Source organism: Apteryx rowi, unplaced genomic scaffold (assembly GCF_003343035.1).
Source record: "Apteryx rowi isolate R43461 unplaced genomic scaffold, aptRow1 scaffold_606, whole genome shotgun sequence".
In the NCBI taxonomy this organism is placed as follows: Eukaryota; Metazoa; Chordata; class Aves; order Apterygiformes; family Apterygidae; genus Apteryx; species Apteryx rowi.
The window spans coordinates 95,371-110,096 of record NW_020450879.1 but is presented as its reverse complement, the minus strand read 5'-3'; the positions used below and the strand labels follow the sequence as shown (position 1 = coordinate 110,096).

Sequence of the window (14,726 nt, the reverse complement as noted above, 5' to 3'; positions counted from 1 at the left end):
ATTTTCCAAGTAATATATACAAATTATCACAAAAGTAAGCAAGGAACACAGCACTGATGGTTTGAAATCACTACTCAATGGATAGCCTGTAGATGTCCTAAGCAGACCAGTCATGAAGCTGAGGGAGAGGGAGAGTGAACAGTGCTGTGAAGACTTTTATTAGCAACTGAATGACGTCCTTCTGCTCAGTGTTTCCTGCCTTTTATTTGTCGAAGAGATAGTCAAAAAGAAAGAAGGCGGGGGAGGAGATTGAGGTGATTTTATGTACTTACCTTAAAATAAATGTCTCCATTGCTTGCTTGGATAGACAGATCAAAGGCTTTTTTTCTACGTTTTTTGAAGCTGAGTCTAGTTCTTGTTGAGTCCTGGTGCATGTGCGCTGCAAGTTGAAACCTCCAGTTGTTTTGAAGGAAGTAATTGCTGTGGATTTGGTGCAGAAATTAAATGAAATTGCATGGTCAGTGTTATGCAAGTCAAACAAAATGATTGCAGTGCTCCCTTTTAGGCCTGTAACTGTGAATCAGTGAAAAAGTGGGTTATTCAACAGATTTTCTTTACTGTTTCCAGCAGGTTGCCAGTTTGGGAAGCCCTCCCCCACACACACTGGCATCCGTGTCAGAGGAAAAATGGGATCTAAACTTGCACCTTTTCAGCTTGACTTCCTATTTCTATTTCTACTTATGCCCATAATTTTAAGGAGTTCTTTTTGTAGAAAACTTTTTTTGGGTGGGGAAAGCTGCGAGAATATGTTGCTGTCTTTATTTTAGAATGTTCTCAGTACTGGAATGGAAGAAGTCAAATGAAGATGTAATAGCAAAAGAATTCTTTTAAAAAAATAGCAAGAAACACCTTGATTTTCACATCTGACAGCCAGAGAAAATCAGAAAGCAGTTGCAGCACACTCTTAATGTGGAAGGAGCTGACAGAGCATACATATAACAATATAAAACATATAAGAAACATAGATATATAACAATATAAAGGAGATCAAATAATACAGCATACATATACTTAAGTAACAATCATCATATTACCCTGGTCATGCTCTCGGGTCTGTTTCATGTGATAACTGAACTGATGTTAAAATGGGCAGCCTGTGTTGCAGTCATCTTAGATGGATAGAAATGCTAATATTCACTAACAGCTAATGTATATGATAAACAAAGTGATAGCTATAATAAATAAAAGCAAAGCCAGGCAGGTTGGCTAGAGAAAATAAAAGATTTGAAAAGCAAATCAAAGACATTCTGTAGTTACATATACAGACTTTACACATGAAGTAATCAACATGAATCCATGTAAAAATTTTGATTTGCATGCATTTAACCATGGCATTCACATAGAGCACATAAAGATTGGAAACAATACTAAAACTGGTAATTTAGGAGGAGGAAAAAGGCAGTATGGATAAAATCACCTCCTTTTCAAGTAGCGATTCTATTCAGCTAATGAAAACGGGAAAAAAATGCATAGTATGAAGCAAATAGTCCCTTTTGTCAGTGAAAATTGTTTATCCTCTTGGTATGCTGCTTTTTCCTTCAGAGCTGCTTTTCCCTTGCTGTTGTCAGGCCATATTCTATCTGAACTGTCTGAGATTCAAGTCTCTTCTAGTTCATTGCTGAATCTGTTCAGCAGTGGTCTAGTATGGACTCCTAATCAATGAGGGTTTTTTTCCTTTCTAGTTATTCCTGGGTTTCTAGTCAGCATCAAGCGTGTGCATCTCTTCCCATGATTACATAGCTTGTAATTCTATAAGGCTTTTCAGCACAAATCTTTTGGAAATCCACCAGAATTTGTCAGCTTTTTGCCTATATCTGCTACTTCGTTGGCCTTTTTTAAAGAATGTCAGTATTTAAGAGGCAGGATTTGTTCTATTGCACCATGCTTATTTTAATATTTTATAATTCTTCAGTGACAATTTTATTATGTACTTACAGAAAATTTACTTACATATAATGATGAAGATCATAGTCACTGCAGCTTTTCAGTTTTCCAGAATGATTTCTGAATTTAGTTAAGCTGATGTGTAGAAATAGTTCTTCTCATCTTCAGTGTGGGAAAAGTGCAAAGCAGGCAGAACTACTTAAAAACTAAACTGGTTAGATATTCCTAGTTAGGTGTTCGCATAGTATGAGTCCTCTACTTGTAGCTGAATTTAAGACCTCCTCTTCTAGGTCCAGGTTCATTGAAGTTTATAGATCAGTAGATTTTTTTTTTTTTTTTTTTTTAAGACAGTAAGCATCATGCTGTTGTCAAATTAAAGGCTGGGCAGATTCTAAATGATATGGGTTCAGAAAGGGTAGCTGCAACTTCAGCTCTTACTTTCATAGATATTTTTGGTTTTTGTGGGGAGGCAGGGTCTTCAGATGATTTAAGACCAAGAAAAGTGCATGCTACTGCTGCGGACATTTAGTACTGTCAGGATGCTACCACTTCTTCCAAACAGGAACTGATCAAGGATTGCCAAGATATTGGGAGGGTGCTCAGTTCTAGCCATTTCCCAGCCTGAAAATCATCTGCTTGTGCTCTTGGAAGATCCTTAAAGTGCTTACAGCTTCAAGAACACTTTAGCTAAATGAATCACATTGTGAGTTTAAGAGATGCTTTGGTCAGATCCTTCACTGTTGGTTTAAAATCAGAGCTTATTCTGCCATGGTAATAGCCATGTGCGAGTAAAAGAGGGAGAGGCCACAACTGAAGAAAACACAGGCTGCCATCTGGAAGAATATTAACACCTTTCCCAGATGACATGGACAGGCTGTGTGTTTCTATGGACACTGAGAGTAGTTAGACTTTGGAAGCGTCTCCAGGGGCTCCAGGCAATGAGCAAAAGGAAGTGGGAGTCTGAAGATGCTGAAAACCCAGTTTGCTATTGGCTTTTGCTGTGTGACTAACAGCTGCAGGTAAACCCATCAGTTCAGATTGGTGGATCTGAAATCAAGAAACTGCACTTTCAGGCAGGGAAATTACCCCTTTGTGAAAGGAAGTTCATATATTCAGAAATAAAAGTCCACCATAGTCAAGAGGAAAAAGTAATACATCCTTAATATTGATCCAACTGAGATGTTACCATGCTAAAAACATTAATATATGGTAGATATTAAAAACACAAAAACATACATGTATGGTAGGTATTTTAAATACTTTGAATCGCTACAGTGACCCAACTGCATCAAAGTCAGCCAGCGAGAAAAAAGGAATTTAGTTGCTAATTGGACAAGCTTGAACTTGAGGTCATCTCTTTCAGAAGTGCAGATGCTAACAGTCCCAAGCAGGGAATGTTTTTTCTCTTTTGTACATACCTAACTGCTGTCATCTCACACGATATATAATTTCTGGGGAACTTATAGACAAGATATAGAAAAAAATACAGTATTTGAAGGACAGAAAGAGGCAAATTAACTGTTTTTCTTTTCTGTGAATTATTACATCCATGGGTTTTATGATCACAAATTGAGAATCATGCTTTCAATTTTCTTCCCATCATTGTCAAGAGTTTTTTGCTTACATTTACTGAATAGTGTAAATGTTCTTCAGTAGACAAAGTAATGCATGTCCATTTCTTTGAAGTTAACTGATTTCTTTAACATTACATACTGTGCATATTTAACTCGGGAATTTTGTTCAGAACAAAAAATCTTAGATTTCTGCTGAAAAGTGATTAGAATATCGTACCTTCAGAAGGAATTTTACTCCTCTTCTGCTTGATAAATGCTTATTGTAACCTGCATACTCGCTCACTGGTTTTATTTCCTAAGAATTTTTAGTCCGTTGTTACGCAGCCGTCTGCTGGTCCCTTCAGCACCACTTCCAGTCTCTCTTGTTGTTTTTTTGCTTGCTCCCGCTCCTAGATTATACTTCAGGCTTTAGTCAAGCTGAGAGATCCAGCTCATGTGATTGTGCTTATCTGTGTGTTAAGAGATGCCTTTTTTGCCTGCCCTCTTGTTGCTCTCGCTTACCTGTGCTGACCTTGCCTGTGGGTTGGGGTTGTACTTACTTAGCAGGCAGTGTTGATGCTTAAGCGACTGCCACATGCTGCCCTTTTCTGAAGGCTGTTTTACCACCCATTACTGGAGAGTGAAGTTAGTGGAGTGGAATTCATACACATTTATTCTACATCAGTGTAGTCTGCCGTATGTACTCAAGATAGTACATTTAAAGACTAATTTTCCTATAGAGGAAGAATGACAGCTCTTCTTTTTTTCTTTCCCTCTTACCTATATTCTTACCTCCCTTTTCTCCTGTTAATTTTTTGCAGTTTACCAGTTGTTCTTAAATGTATAGCTTCATTCTGAATACCTTCTATTTTTATTCCTTTCTTCTACAAGCTGTTCTCAAATCCAGTCACTTTTACGTGCCAAATTCCTGTGCCTGTGTGCCTTCACCATGATGCTTCAGCTTTCTGCTGTTTGAGCTCTACTGCTTCCTAAATTCTTGTGCATGCCTGGCTTTTCTGATTCTTAGGCTTCTCCTTCCATTTTGATGCCCTGTCAGGCTTTCTTGCCGTGGATTCAGTCTCCTCCCAGCAATCTGAGCTTTGTCTTTGAGCTTTGCTGCTTTGACACCTGTTTCTGGGTGACTTCTCTCCCTTCGTTTTACCTACATGCAAGTTACTCATAAATCAGTCTCTCCAGTGTTGAATAATTTTTTTCCGCCTCCATTTTCAGCTTGTCTGTCTGTATTTCTTCTGTAACCTTATCAAAAAGGAAAATATAACATAGCTAAAGCTCTCCAGAATAAGAGCTCTGCCAGGTGAGTTGAGGGGCATTCGCTGCAGCTGCTGCTGAAGTTACTTTTTTCCTCCTGTGTAGCTTAAGTGCTCCAGCCTCAGTGGCAGTTACTATTACCATAGCGAAGCTGAGAGATCGGAAAATGTCTCACCTGATACAGCTCAAAGCTCACGTTATCAATTTAAACTGCCAGTGAAAGTAGCCTGTGCTAATGATCCAAGCCGGGGGCTGGTGCAGCCCAGTCGTGGGCCATTTTGCTACCTTGTGCTGCTGCTGCTTGCGGGCCAGTGCTGCACACCACCAGCATGGGAACAAGCAGCTGCACGGCAGGGCTTTAGCTGCTGCAGCTGTTTGCTTTCATGAAGGTTAGTTTGAGTCCTTGCAGATTTTATTTCTATAATCTTGACTATTAGTTGTCTAACTTTCTAATTTGGTTTTTCGAGTACTGTAATGAGAGAGGGTTCTTTTGCTTCTTTGTCCATTCTGGTTTGCTTTTTTATTTAATTGCTCTGTTTGCTCAAATGTTTCTCTAGAGTACTAAATGTAAAATAGTTCTGAAAAGTCAAGCTTAAACATACTTTTTTTTTTTAAATAGTGAAAGAATTAAAAAACTTACAAGGAGCTGTGATCACAAGTCGGTGGCTACTTGAGGGTTTTTTTCCTCAAAATGTAAATAGAAGCAAAAATAATATAAAATTTGTCATTGTTTTAGAGGAACAAAAATGTAGTGTAGTTAAATGATGCACATTTTTCAAAATATAGAACTGTTTTCATTAATAACATTCTCAATTTAAATAAACATTTAACGTTTCATAACTAGTTTAAGAACTTCAAATGTTTTCAGTGCCAGATTTTCTTTGTGTAAGTTGATAGTGCAAAATTTCAATTTATAAACTGTGAAATGATCAGTGATAGCTTTAATAAGGAAAATACAGTACTAGTTATTAGACATTTCAGGGGCCTGATGAAAGTATTCATTTCCAGCTAGATCGTGTCTAAGAATTTAGCTGAACATCAATATTTATATTTAGGTAGTGCAGGAGTTTGAATCATACCTTCTTTTAAGTTCTAAATATGGACCATGTTTACATTAGTGAATCATAAGCATAGACCTTAGAGCTGAAATAAAATCCTTTTCTCCAGAGGTGCTTAGGTATTCATGACCCTAATCTTGGATCATATATGCATAGTTCTGAAGAGCTGTGTATTTGAAAACAAAAACAAAAAACCCAAAAGGTGCCTGTACTTCTTGCAGTTTGCTGTGACAGGCAAAAGTTAGTATCCCAGAATATAAAACTGCAGTGAATCAGTCGATCACTTTTTCTGTGTGAAAAGAGAACATTACTGCCTTTGCACAATTATTCTTTGGGAATCTTGTTCATGATACGCTTCTGTTTGATTTCTTGGCACTTAGTTTAGTTTGTTTTTAAAAAAATCTGAAACTTTCATAGACAGTCTAGTCTGATACACAGTTATTTGGACTAACCATTCCTTAAATTAAACACGCAGTACAAAGAAGCTGCTGAAGAAATGTCCCTTTGGTCTGTGGTCATTTACTCATGTGTTTGAAGTATATGAAAGTTCTCCTGAGGACATGTTCTGATCATCTTTAGCTGAATTCTTTAAGTAAAACCAAAATAGCTTAGATTTGCCTGCAGATTAATTATTGCCTAATATCTACGTCACTGACTTGACTTTAAGAGCGACTATAGTGGACAGAGAACAGTGTGTTAAAAGGAGGCAGTGAGGGAAGGCAAGCAGCGTAACGCAGCCTAAAGGGGCTGCGATGACAGAAGCTCTTCTGGGAACTCGCCTGAGAAAATGCACGTTGTTTCTGCCTTTGATACTCTTAACTAAAGCATGCATCTTTGCTGTTAGATGAAATAATAGCAGAGTTTGGGGAAAAGGTCTTACACTGCAAACTTCAGTATGTTGTGGTTTAATGTGTTTTTGGGGAGGAGGAGGGCAGGGATTGATAAGTTCCAGTTGCTCAGAGCAAAAGCAAGCTGTGTACGTAGCCGGCATTGATTGGCATGGGTGTATGGTACTGGTGCTGCTTGAATCTTCTGCACGCTGTGCCCAGGAGCCTGGTCTGGCAGCCGTAGCAGCAAAGTATCCTACTGGCACTGATGGCCTAATTCAGTTTAGTGCTGGACAGAACCTGTTTTGCAAGTTACATTGACAAGGGTATTTTCTTTTGAACATGTTTTAAGTTGCTGCCTTTTACTATGGAAATGGTGCTTCAGATTGTTTTCATCTGTTTTCTCTATCTGCCTGATTGTTTTTAAACTGAAATGTAGAACCTCATTAAATTGAACCAGTCCATGAGCATGCCTGAGCTTTATGTGGAAAAATATAATTGCAGAATGCTAGTTTTAGACATCTTAACAATAAGTAGCTTAAAATAAAAGCAAACACTAATTTTATTTTAGCATTTCTTTGATACTTCACATACATCTTTAGAGGACTGTGTGTGATTGCATGTATTTTACATATGTAATTCCTCATAATACATGTTTCCAGCAAGAACCATAGTTGTTGGTCTGAGGTTGTTAGCTCAGATTTAAAGTAAAACTAATCTTTGGTGGAAGTGAGCTGGTAAGTTTTGATGGTAATTAGTATAAATTCACAATAGTATCTTGGCAAGGAAAAACTAGAATAGGTAGTTACAGAATTTTAAAACATTATCATCCAAATGTAAAATATACATAGCAATGAGTAAGACAATTGCAAATTCTCATGAAGCAAGCATGGTATTCCTTTGTGCTTAGACTGTTGAGGACCTGGCTTAAAAATTAACCCTCAGAATTTCAGGTTTACCATATACTCTGTCTCCTGCTTCTACTATGATAGCTTGTAGCATTGCTTGGAAATTGCTTGCAGTTGTTTACCATCTCCTCCATTCAGGGTAAAGAATCACAGAATAGCATAATGGAATTGCCACTTTAAAAAAAAAACATTTACATTACCTTTGACAACATATGGCCTCTGATCAATTGTATACTTTGTCTTATATTATCTGCCTTTTATTAAGTAGCAAATAAACTGTTGTCAGAGAAATATAGCCAAATTCTCTTCTTCTTTGTTTAAGGAGTTTCTTCTTGATCATTGTAATAATTGTTATAATAGCTTCATTCTAACAATCATTGATATAATACCTTCTGATATTATCCATGTCAACAAGGATGATATGTACTGCCTAATCCTAAACATCTCAGCATTTTACAAAGCACTTTTTTTTTTATTTTTATGGTAAGGAAGGTTATCAATTTGCAAATTAATTTTGCTTTTCAGACTGTGACTTTTTAAAATATTGGCAAAAACTTGTGCAAAAATATCAAGTCAAAATGTGAAATATTCAAGAGCAGTTATTTGAAAACAGAAGCAATTGAAAGCAATGGAAACAATTATAAATTTGGTGGTTACTGTTATGCCAACTATAATATATAGTTTCAACTCAAAAAGTAAATGCATTATATTTTCCATCAGTCTAAAAGGTATTACAAATAATGAAGACTTTTCAAAATAAAGAACGTCTTTAAGAGTAATGTATCTACAAAAAGCTGTGAATTTGGGATTATAGCTGAGATTTTTTTAGAGCATTGAGAGAATTAAAAGAATTGGCTTTTCAACTTCCTTTGACTTTCGAGATCCTTGAACTTCTGCAAATTCATAATTTAATTTATTTTATTTTTAAAACTGATCCCTTTTGTCAGGACAAAATTTTTCTTCTTTGAAAAATCTATTATTCAAGCCATGCATGAACTGGAGAAACAATGAAGAAAGAGAAAGAAAGGAGGCAGGACATGTGACAAGTGGTTGATAAGCACCTGCCTAAGCCAAATAATTTCAGCAATATGTTCTTCAATCTCAGTCATGAATTCCATGATAAATTAAAAATTCCTAAAATAAATTGGAGCTGGTATGAAAGGGAGTTAGTGCAAAAGGGATCCACTCACCAAGGAAGCTTGCAGAGTTCCTTTGAAGGGAATGGTTGGGCAACAGCCAGATTTCATGCACCTAATGCTTGAACAGAAATACTGGAAGACACTTGCTTTGCTTATTTGATTCATAGGACTGTAGAGTGTATTGAAGAAACTTTTATGTAGGACTAGTAGAATGATATTCTTGCTCACTTGAGGAGACATGTTTTTTTTCCTGATTATAGTTTTTGTAATTTCTCGCTAATGTGCAAGGCACTCAACATTTTCGTGTGTGTGAGGATGGTGATCTGTATTCACGGTTTATTATAGATGCATCCATTGTGTGTATAAAAATATTTACTTTATGGAGTTCTTTCCTCCCAGTTTGACCTATGTTAAAGTTATATTCAAGAATTACATTGTCTACATGCATGACACTATCAGAGTAAAGCTATAAATAACTTCCTGCATTTTGTCTTTCATAAGTTTTCAGATGACAAATAATATATTGACCTGTAACACTTTCAGGCTTTGCTCTCTGTACATGATACTGTTGCTCAGAAGAACTACGATCCTGTATTGCCCCCCATGCCTGACGATATTGATGAGGAAGAAGATTCAGTTAAAATAATCAGACTTGTCAAAAACAGGGAACCATTGGTAAGTAATCCTGCCTTTTGTCTGGGAGTTTTGTGTGTGCATAGGGTGGAGAGTGTTCAGATTATGAACATGAATGGGTAGCATTAACTAGAAATGTGAACAGATAGGCATTGTGCATGTTTATCCATAACGTTGAGTAATACACTTATGAATCCCATTTTCAATAATTATTAATAAGGTATGTCAAATGAATAACGGGAATTTGTTCATTTATGGTGTTTGAGCATTATATATGTGGGCCAATCTGAGTAGTTATATCAATAATACATTCATCATTTATCTTGAATTTAAATCAGGAACTTGTTTTAAAAAGAGAGAAGGAGAATGAATCCCCAAAGAAATCTTGACCTTTGTCATGAACCATGCCTGTTAGCATTCATGTAAAAAAATGTGGCTTTTTGATACACTGAAAGGAGAGCATGAAAACGTATTTTAAAATACTTCAGTTGAAATCTGGACAAATTTAAGATGTCTGTTGTTGTACTTTGGATTATGAATACTAGAAAGTTAATATCTTCATGGGGATATCTGGAAAAATGAAAGGGCTAAACCTAGGTTGTATTACAAGAATATTAAAATGTTTTACTGATTTGGTTGTTTTTATTTGCTGTAGAGCGGGACTCATCTTGTATAAAATTTAACTATATTCCTTTTCTACTGCAAAGCAACAAAAGCTTTGGTTTATGTTATACTGGATATTTGTTTTAATGGATAGGAATCCTGAAGAAATATCTGCAAAGTTACTTTGAGAAAGCTGCGATTCTRTACTTGAGGTGACAGGGAGAGAGTGATGCCTCTGTTAGATATACAGAGGCAGCTTGTCTAACCATAGATATCTTAGTACCAGCTCTCACTCTTGATGGATATCTGGCACCAGTAAACAAGAAATGAGTTTTAGTATTGACTGGCTGTAGGTGCCCATGGGCCCCATTAAAAGTTTGACCATATGGAAAGTTTTTACTTGGTCGTAACATATTAAACATTTTTTTCCCAAATATTTAAATCACAGACTTATTTATTAAGCTTTTCTTCTTTTTTTATTTATTTTTTTTAATCAAGGATAGTCTTTAAGGAAGAAAAACTTAATATCAGAAACAGGATCAGTTCTGAAACATATGAAGAAATTTGAACATATCATATGAAATGAGTTCTAATTGAACAACTTATTTTTAGTGTTAACGAAAATACCGTTATTGTTGTTTTGCTTGAATTTATGTGAGAAAATCTTAATGATGTAAAATCTTAATTTACATAGTTTCACATTTGAAACGTGATTTGCTACTGAAATCTTTTGCGAGTTGAATACTATAAGTTAATATCATCTCAAAGTATTTTGGAATAAATAGCAACTTTGAAAACAAAACTGTGAGAGATTTTCTGAAAACTTGTATCAAATGTATAATGGCTTTTGAGATTTTAAACCCTCTTAAAAGGACAGATAGAGTAGTCTAAGACAAAGGTGATCCTTTGGCTGACTGTTGGTCGGATTCCACTCTTGCCCATTCACTCCAGTGTGATACTAGATCCTTCCGAATAGCTGCATCTCTTACAGGAATATCCACATTCATCACAACTGTTGTGCTAAAGAGGTAACAGGGAGTTTTTTATTAGGACTCTCTGCTACCAGACAGGACACTAGCAGTGGATAATATCAGAATATGACAGAGCTCAGTTTTTCAGGTTATTGTTAATACTGTTTCATTTTATTACCTAGGCTGAAACAGCCTTGTAACGGATCTGAGATAGAGTTAACACAACGTTATGTCTGTAGGAAGAGGCTAAGCAGAGATCTAATCACAGCCTACAACTACTTGGTGGGTGGGTGGAGGCGAGCTTACAAAGACGATAGAGTCAAACTCTTCTCAGTAGTGAAAGATGCTAAAATAAGAGGCAATGGCCACATGTTGCAGCCCGGAAGGTTTAGACTGAACATTAGGGAAAACTTTTTCCTGAGGTCGAGAGTAGAGCATTGGACAAGACTGGCCAGAGAGGCTGCGAAATCTCCATCTTATGTTCTAACCTGTGCCATAGGGCAAGGCGTGACCTGATCTGGCATGAACAGTAAGTAGTCCTGCTCTGAGCAGGAGGTTGAGCAAAATGTCTTCAAGAGCCCTTCAACCTGCATTTCTACTATTGTACCTTAACTGTATGGGAAGGGAGTATCTGTGGTCTCTCCAAATCTCCAGGCTATCTTCGTGTTTTATTTTTATTGGAGATCTTAAGATGAGTTCTGTTTTGCATGTTGCTTGTTCTCCAAGAAGACTTCCAAGAATGCTGTATAGTGTCCTTCCTCCTCTTCCACAAGCCTCCCTCATTCCATTTTATTGTCAAACATTAATTTCTTTGTGGCTGATTTATAGTTATTTATTCTTAGACACCATCAATATACAGTACATAACAAACCTATTGTTTTTGTCTGTGTTTTCCCCAAATTATTTTTTTTCTTAAATAGCAGTGAGAAGAAACATGGATAGCAATTCAGAAAAGGTCTTAGCAGAGTGAGGCACAGTGAAAGAGATAATATGGGTTTATGCTGTGTATGTTGGAGCTATCACATTTCTGTTTCCTGAAGATGTCTTACTAAAGAAAGATATGCCATGATCAACTTTTACTAAACCATTTAAAATTTCATTTTCTATATATTTTTATGTCTTTTTAATGATTTTTCCTTCAGAATATGTTCTAAAGTCTTATATACTCTCAGCTGAGTTCAGATCAAAGATTGTCTGCTTGATCAGTTCTATTCACTATTCTCCAGGCGTAAAGTCTGACTCTCACTTGCACAGATAAATCAGAATTCTTGCTACCAAACTTGAGATTGGAGGTACCATACAATATTTTTCTCAGATGGAGATTCCCTGGTTTCTTGGCTTGAATATATTGAGCTCTCTGAACTTTTTTTCACCTCAGATATGGTACAWGTTTATTCTGTAGTTACTTATTTTAGTCTGCCTTTACCTGTATGTGCAATGTCGTTGTTTTTACAACAAACTAGAGCAAATCTTTACTCAGCTTTTGGTTCCAAGTGCCATCCTCACTGTCCAGTAGTTCAGCTTCTTTTTATGCTAATCTTCTATCTGTAAACTCTTTATTTGTAAGCAAGCAATAGAGGGAGGGTTTTTTTCTGCAAAGGGGTAAGCTTTACATCAGCTACCCCTGCTGGAAGTTTTTGACTGTATCTCCTTTGGGTTATTTTCAATGGTATTTGCTGTGAAGCAAACTGGGCACTCCCTTAACTCCTTTGCAATATATCTACTGCCCATTTCTGTATCAGACTGCACCATATTTCCTCTTATGCTGTTCATGTTTTTCTCTGAGTTACAGAACTCACTGGTGCTCTAAGCCCTTACTCATATATTAACGAAGACTGTGAGAAGGAAACACAAGGGTTTGTGGAGGGCCTTCTGTAGGCCAGATTTCATAAGGTTAGCAATCATTGCTTAACTTCCCCCCAATTCTTTTGCAAAAGGCGATTTAAACTTTCAGTTCATTCTTCCACAGATTTTTTTTTTTCTTACTGCTCTATTGGCAAATGCCATTAACATGGTTTCACTCAAGTGAGATGAAATTACATATTGGGAGGTTTTGTCTCATCAAAGTAATTTAGAACTTCCCTAAGCCTTATGTAGACAGAACGAGAGACACCTCTTTTTCAGAGGTAGTCCAAAATTCACCTGGCTAGCCTTTTTATCAGATAGCTTAGAAGTTTTTTTGCTTGTGCTGCAGTCTAGGGATTTTTCCAGCTATTTGAGTCTTCCTGTTTAACATTCCTGATATCTGAAATGTACAGCTGGGCGGCTACCAGGCGTTCAGTTCAGCTACTGGCCTCTGACGGCTTCCAGCCTTAGCTTCCAGATCGGATTCCAGGTTTGGCAGAGATGGCTGCAGTTCTTCTGAACAGGATTCCTCTTCAGGTTAAGATGGTTGCTTCTTAGTCACACAGATTCATTTCACACAAATTTAGCTATGTGAAAACTAATTTCTGTGCTGTGTCTGTAGTCAAGAAAAGATAGGCAGCTCCCAAGATTGAATCATTCCATCTCTTTAAAATGCCTGTCTTAACAAAGGGATGATTCATCCCTGGAGCTGCCTATTTCTTTTCATTAACTGCAGGAGGAGCCTGGACACCTGGTTTGAACTAGATACCTGACTTCCAGAGCTAAACATGGGTGAAATGAGTTGCTGTAATTAAGAATGTTCTGTTCCGTGTTCTGCCTGCACAGAGTCTACAGCTCTCCCTCTGTGCCTCTTAATCACAGTCCCTATAGCTGGGCTCTTATTAGTGATGAACAAAAAAAAAAATCTGTTTTATAGGTGGGATTAACCTGGGTATAGGGACAACCTCAATGGGTATTGTTACTAGTCAGCTTTTGTGTGCATAGTCTACAGTGTGTACCAAGGGTGGAATTTGGACATCGCCTTTTAAATAACTGTTCACTATGAGGTAGGTAACTGATATTTGTGTTTGTATTTTCAATACTGCATGCATTAAAATAAAGTTTATTGAAGGTCTCATTTGCATTCAATGCCTTAACAGAAAAGTATGCAAAAATATTATTGATGTTTCAAACCCCCTTATTAGTAATTTATTTTACAGGCTAGTCTTTCTTTCTTTGAAAAATAAAGGCTTATGATGTTTATATTCTGGAACAAGCAGATAAATAAAAATGCTCAGAACTGTGAAACCATGAGTGGTGCTCACCAATCTGTGTTATTACATTAAAAATGAAAAAAATGGAGAGGCAGCCTCACTGAAGGAGCTTGTATTATTTTTAGTGCTTTTGCATGGTATACCTTTAAACTTTTTCTCAGTCTGATTGCCATATGTCTCCTAAACTCCTTATTTTTCCCTTTAAAAGTATTTTAAACTGAGCTATGCTATTACATCTGTATATGTCTCATTTAGGGTAACTTACACTTTTGGCGAGCAGCACTGAAAATATTTTCCAGCTCTCAAGGTCCAGCCTAACCTTCTTCCATTTTTAAAGCTCTAAATGAGGAGCTGCACTGCACATGTAACTGAAAGTACTGGAGCTGAACATCTCATAATAAGAAATCCTTGCCAGATTATATATACCTCATAGTTTAAGCAGAGCTGGCAGCAGTACAAGAGAAACTGCTTTTTCAGAAAATCAAGTCTCCATGCATTCAAACAGAAATCTATTTGTGTTTGATGATTTCTTTTTAAGTATTCTAAATTTGGAGGGGAGAGAAACTTGAAGAACCCCCTTTTTCCTGTGTTTACCATAAGTACAGCAAAATCACAAAACTTGACTACTGCTTCTTATGGGGCTGCCCATTCACTTGATCTTTGAGTTTGCCAGGAAGAAATTATTTTCAATTAGCTAACTTGGGTTCCATAATTTTTGTGTAAACTTTAACTTGATTTTGTGCTTTGTGTGAAAATTCCAAA

At 36.7% G+C, this 14,726-nt stretch overlaps 1 protein-coding gene across 7 annotated transcripts in view; it reads left to right on the top strand.

Annotated features, from left to right (window-relative positions):
• The window catches only part of MPP7 (membrane palmitoylated protein 7), a 165,049-nt gene that overhangs the window by 106,547 nt on the left and 43,776 nt on the right, over positions 1-14,726 (top strand). For all 7 annotated transcript variants that reach the window (XM_026083530.1, XM_026083528.1, XM_026083527.1 and 4 more), the window contains one exon: positions 9,182-9,313. In XM_026083530.1, coding sequence (XP_025939315.1) covers positions 9,182-9,313 — 132 coding nt within the window. The remainder of the gene's footprint in view (positions 1-9,181; positions 9,314-14,726) is intronic.